The following is a 5,520-nucleotide window of genomic DNA, read 5'->3' as shown; positions in this document are numbered from 1 at the left end:
AGGAAGGAAGGAAGGAAGGAAGGAAGGAAGGAAGGGGACAGCTTCTCATTATTGTGAAATAATAATCTGCTTTGTAACACAAAGATGAATAAAGCTAAGTCATCCCTCACGGGAACTTTATACAGTCAGAAAATTCAATGTGCAAGTTGTTGTTTTTTTCCCCCTTTATACATGTAGAGACTTGTAGTTTTAACAAATCCTTACTTGTCTTTCCAATAATACTGTCCCCAGTGTCCTGATATATCTTCAATACCAGCCAACAAATGATCCAGGAACTGAACAAAGAGGGAGGGGAGAAAAAGAGGATTTTGATTTACGTGTTTGCATTGTTGTCGAATGAACTCCAGGCACCTGAAGCCTCGAGACAAAAACAGAACCACATTGGGTGGCAGAAGGCTTCACGCTGCGCTGTGTGTCTCGGTCTGTGTGCCTGAGTGAATAAATCACAGGGAAAATTCTCCCATAATCTCTCGCACTCGCTTTGATGAAAGAGAATTTCCTCTTGAAATTCATTTCAAAGAGCAGAATTTTGTGGAAAACTCTGAGGAGCAAAATCAGTTGCAAAGCCACGGATACTCAGTATAATTTTTGATATATAAGGAGCATTCAACAAGAGCTATCCTCAAAACACGAGGACAAACGTCCAGGTCTACTACGCCTTTCTGTTTCTCAGATGTTTCAGATTTAAAAATAACATTCTAAATACCTTTCCAGTCTCCTTACTGAGAACTTACCCGGATATGAATTTGTTCTCCCACCGTGGGGCCACTTTCTTGTTTTCGAGTGACGTGTAACCAGCCAACGAGGGGACGGATGGTCATCCCCTGCAGCATAAGAGAAAATACAGTAGAAGGTGGAATGTGTAGTTCCAATTCAAACACGGGTTCAATCATTAGATAAATCACAAGGATGCTGGCTGGACAGGATTGAAAGATACAAATTATGGGGAAGGATGGAGCAGACTTGAATGTAGATCTTGAACTTGCACTGGGAACCATGTCAAGATGTAGCCTCTGTAGCTTTTCCTAAACTGTAGGAAGTATCCCTTGTATTCTGACTCTCTCTATATAACCCATAGTGAAACTATTTCCCGATTCGATCTCACCACTATTTTTTAAAATTTCTTTGACTAGAGGGAGGAGGAGGAGGAGGAGGAGGAGGAGGAGGAATAATCTCAACAAACTGCTGATCTCAAAAAAAAGTCAATTTTGTAAAATGAAAATGGAGGCTGACTTGAGCTACAGTTTTCTTAGGAAGAATGACCACCTGTCAGAAAAGAAAGCAAGATGAGTTTTTAGTTTGCCCTTCAGTTATTAGGTTTTTTTTTTTAACAGTGACAAACTCTTGATGTTACATGGTTGACGTTGGTTAGAAGTCAAATCTGGAGAACCATCATTTGTGCTGACTCCTCTAGAGCAAACTTTTTTCCTCTTGAGTATCCTCCAGGTATTCTGTCTCAGATACACAATTCTCAGCAATGGTCAAACTGGCTGGGAAATTCCAGAAGTTGATTTATCCATCTGGAGAGAACTCCAGGAAGTTGGGTTAGGATGTTCAAACAAAGCTTAGAAAGCTTCAGAAGAGCTTCAGGTAGAATAAACATATGGGGACCAAATTAAACAATCCAACCAACATGCAGTTGAAGTCCTATCGGACTCTCTTCCAGGTGCACAATGTCCTCTCCAGATGTGGTTGACCTTTTAGTGAGCTTTAGAGCCCCAACTTTCTGATGTCACCAATTTAATTTTACCGCAAGGTGGCACTAGACGTTAAAAAAAAACTTCAAGAAATTCTCCTTCCCCCAATTTTGCTATTTTTATTATTAGCAGTGTTGAGAGCCTGGTGAGCAAAACAGTGGAATACAAGCTGCAGAAATAAAATGAAAATCCTATAAACAAATCACCCAATATAAGATAATGTGTTGCTAGATCACAATCAGTGACTTACTTGTGTATTCGTTGAACATTTAGTTTCAAGAAACGTGGGAGAGACAACTTGGAAGTTTTTTCCAGATTCTTGGAAGAAGTTTCTTCAGAGAAAATTGGAATTTTTAAACAGAAAGAACAGCAGCCTTCTGCCTGAATTAAAGGATACGACATTGTGAAAGGGCCAGTCCTTATTTTCCTAAGGATCTTGAAGAAAGGATCATGAAATGCAGCCCCTATTTTTGTAACTTTGGGGTGGGGGATACTTCTTGGGACCAATCACAGAGAAAACCTCAAAACTGCTGTTTATTGCAATTTTATTGCTCACAATGTATTGGCCAGAAAATAAAGCTGAGTTTTTTCTAAAAAATGGGAGAACATTCTGGATTAGAATAGAACAGAACAGAACAGAACAGAACAGAACAGAACAGAATAGAATAGAATAGAACAGAACAGAATAGAGCTGGAAGGGACCTTGGAGGTCTTCCAGTCCAGCCCCCTGCTCAAGCAGGAGAACTTATACCATCTCAGACAGGTGACTGTCTAGTCTTTTCTTAAAAACTCCACTGATGGAGCGCCCACGATTTCTGGAGGCAAGCTGTTCCACTGGTTGATTGTCCTCACTGTCAGGAAGTTTCTCCTTAATTCCAGGTTGCTTCTCCCCTTGATCAGCTTCCAACTGTTGTTCTCATCGTTCCTTCTGGTTCTCTGGTGAACAACCTGACGCCCTTTGCCTTGTGGAAGCCCCTCAGATACTGGAATACTGCTATCATGTTGGGCTTCCCCCAACAGTTGACCTATCTGGTGACTATTGCCATTGGACCTGTTGGGAGAACATTAGCCCATCATGTCCTCACCTACCAAAGAAGGAATCAGGATTGCTTTGCTCTTCCAACCCCTTTGAGACCTACCAGTTTTGAGGACCAAACTGAGAGAAAGGTACTTTGAAGATGAGACAAGGGGTAGACTAGCTGAGCCCATTGTTTTCATTTAGAAACACAACACAACCTCCTGATTTTTCACTGCATGCTCCATGCCTTTCTTTTGGTCCCAAAACAGCTGTGGAATGATAATGATCCTGTGCTCTGTAAACAGAGATGGTTCTCATCCTTTGAAGGCCAAGGTGCATCTTTACCATTTTGAGAATATGTCATGCCTACTCACCTAAAGTACCTTTCATAAGGATGTGGGCAGCTACCACACATCCATATAAAGCAGGGTGTAGTGATATAGCTTGCAATATTCTCCACTACTTCAGTTTGGTTTTTAATTTTTTTTATAGGCAGGTAGGTGTCAGGCATGAAAGATCAGATTCCCCCAGTAAAGGTCCAATTAAACGGATTTATTTCTATTCATGCCTGTGCACGGGAATCTTCTCAACCAATGATTAGCACCTGCTAGGAGTTAGACAGAGTTCCAGGGAGGCTGGACTTAATCTGCTGGTGGCTACATAAGGATTCTAGACTGATTCCTCTTTTGACTCCACCCCCAGGTTCTGCCACTCCTTCCCCTACAGCAGGGGTCTCCAAACTTGACAGCTTTAAGACTTGTGGACTTCAGCATGGCTGGCTGAGGAATTCTGGGAGTTGAAGTCCACAAGTCTTAAAGCCGTCAAGTTTGAAGATCCCTGCCCTACAGCAAATAAATACAATGCTGAAGATCAAACTTTGCGCTGCAGCTACCTAGCTTCCCATTTAGCTGTGCGTGATGCAGTTATCAATTGCATACACACACATGCAAATCCAAAACATGGCTACCAAAATCCCTCCTTCCACTTGAACCCTGTAGGTCAGTATTTCCCAACTTTGGCTACTTTACGACCCGTGGACTTCAGTTTCCAGAATTCCCCAGCCAACTGGGACATCCTGACATCACACATCTTCAAATGGCCGAAGTTGGGAAACACTGCTGTAGATCAATATATTTTCACTACATTTTACACAAAATGATTGCACCTATTGCTGCATCTGTGACTAGCAGCCTGTGAGGCAATTCACTAATGGGAAGAAATTACCCAAGAATTATCCTATTCCAGTAATCGTGCTCGGCTGTTTCACTTCCCCACATTTTATATTTTCATGTTTCACAATTATTACGTTTTTTTATATAAAATATAACTGCGGTAACTGTTTTAAAGTGATAAGAAGGTTTTAACAAGGGAGGACATCAGTCATCTCCCTGGAAATGCTAGCCAATTTGCAATTCCATATCTCTTACGTCCTCTGTTGCTTCTCTCTGAATGGCTGGCTAATAATGGTGGGGGTTTTGCTCAGATATTCTGCAAGTGGCATGTTGATCCAGTTTTTAAAAAAACAATTCACTGATTGTCTATGCATACATGATCCATTGACACCTCTGAGAGATGATATATCATAACCTGTAGGAGAAGAGGAGGCAAGGCTGGGGGCGGAATTAAGCACATCATCAGCTTAGCATTGTTACATTGTTATAAATGGTCTAAGTTCATTTATCCATTTTGAATTCCATTGACCCTTATCAATGGAATTTAGAACTGAACTTTAGTTAACTAGATTCTTGTGTATAAGCTTGAGCAATAAATCTTGAACTGCAACTTAACTTGCATCTGATGTAGCCTTCTACAATACGCTACCTTCCCAATATCTGGAGACTAACATATCTCAGAATTACCAAAGAACGTGGCTGCTGACCATTTTAGATCAGAATTCTGAGAGTTCTAATCTCAGCCTGTTGGTTAAAAATAAACATCAGAGCAGTTATTTAAAGATACGTTCCAGATCTGTGTGTGTGCCAACAGGTAAGAGAATTCAGCCCACCAAACTCAAAATTTGCTTGAATACCTGTACAAAGACAGTAAAGAGAATGACAACTGTGGTTGCCGCAGTGAAGAGCTTCTTCCTCTGGAAGTCAGGGAGCAAAACCACCAAGGAGAAACAGATGGCCCCTCTAAGGCCGCCATATGCAATAATGAACTGGTCCTTGTGTGTAACAGCGTTGATGTGTAACCTGTTGATGATGAAGGTCAGGACCAGAACACCTAAAAGAGATGAAGCAAGGCAATCAGTTTTAAAAAGATAGGAAAACCAAGGATCGCCCACTAAGACCACCATCCTCTATAAGAGTTGCCACAAACTCAGTTTGCATTAAGTGTGTTGAAGAGTAGGGCTACACCGCATGCTAGGCTGGGTTTATGTGAGAGCAGCTTATAGTCCAGCATGATGGGCAATTGTAGCCCTTGTCTTAGCACGTGGTGTGAAGTGAGCCATTTCACTTCACACCACGTGAAGGACTTAAGTTTGCTGTCTGAGCCCAGCCAAAGTTGAGATCAGTGGAAATAAGCTTTCATATGTATCAGTTGATGAACATTGGTGCATCAAAGAGGAGGAGGAGGAGAAGGAGAGGAAGAGGAAGAGGAGGGAAGGAGGAGGAGGAGGAGGAGGAGGAGGAGGAGGAGGAGGAGGAGGAGAAGGAGAAGAAGAAGAAGAAGAAGAAGAAGAAGAAGAAGAAGAAGAAGAAGAAGAAGAAGAAGAAGAAGAAGAAGAAGAAGAAGAAGAAGAAGAAGAAGAAGAAGAAGAAGAAGAAGAAGAAGAAGAAGAAGAAGAAGAAGAAGAAGAAG

At 41.6% G+C, this 5,520-nt stretch overlaps 1 protein-coding gene across 1 annotated transcript in view; it reads right to left on the bottom strand.

Moving 5' to 3' along the window:
• The window catches only part of LOC107299105 (sodium/hydrogen exchanger 2-like), a 16,214-nt gene that overhangs the window by 4,027 nt on the left and 6,667 nt on the right, over nt 1–5,520 (bottom strand). The window contains 3 exon segments of the mRNA XM_015828473.1: nt 205–275; nt 735–824; nt 4,745–4,941. Of these exon segments, the coding sequence (XP_015683959.1) occupies nt 205–275; nt 735–824; nt 4,745–4,941 (358 nt within the window).

The sequence above is a fragment of the Protobothrops mucrosquamatus genome, unplaced genomic scaffold (genome assembly GCF_001527695.2).
Source record: "Protobothrops mucrosquamatus isolate PMUCROS unplaced genomic scaffold, P.Mucros_1.0 scaffold4543, whole genome shotgun sequence".
Taxonomy (NCBI): Eukaryota; Metazoa; Chordata; class Lepidosauria; order Squamata; family Viperidae; genus Protobothrops; species Protobothrops mucrosquamatus.
The sequence above is the reverse complement of the archived record's forward strand: the minus strand, read 5'-3'. Positions and strand labels throughout refer to the sequence as shown.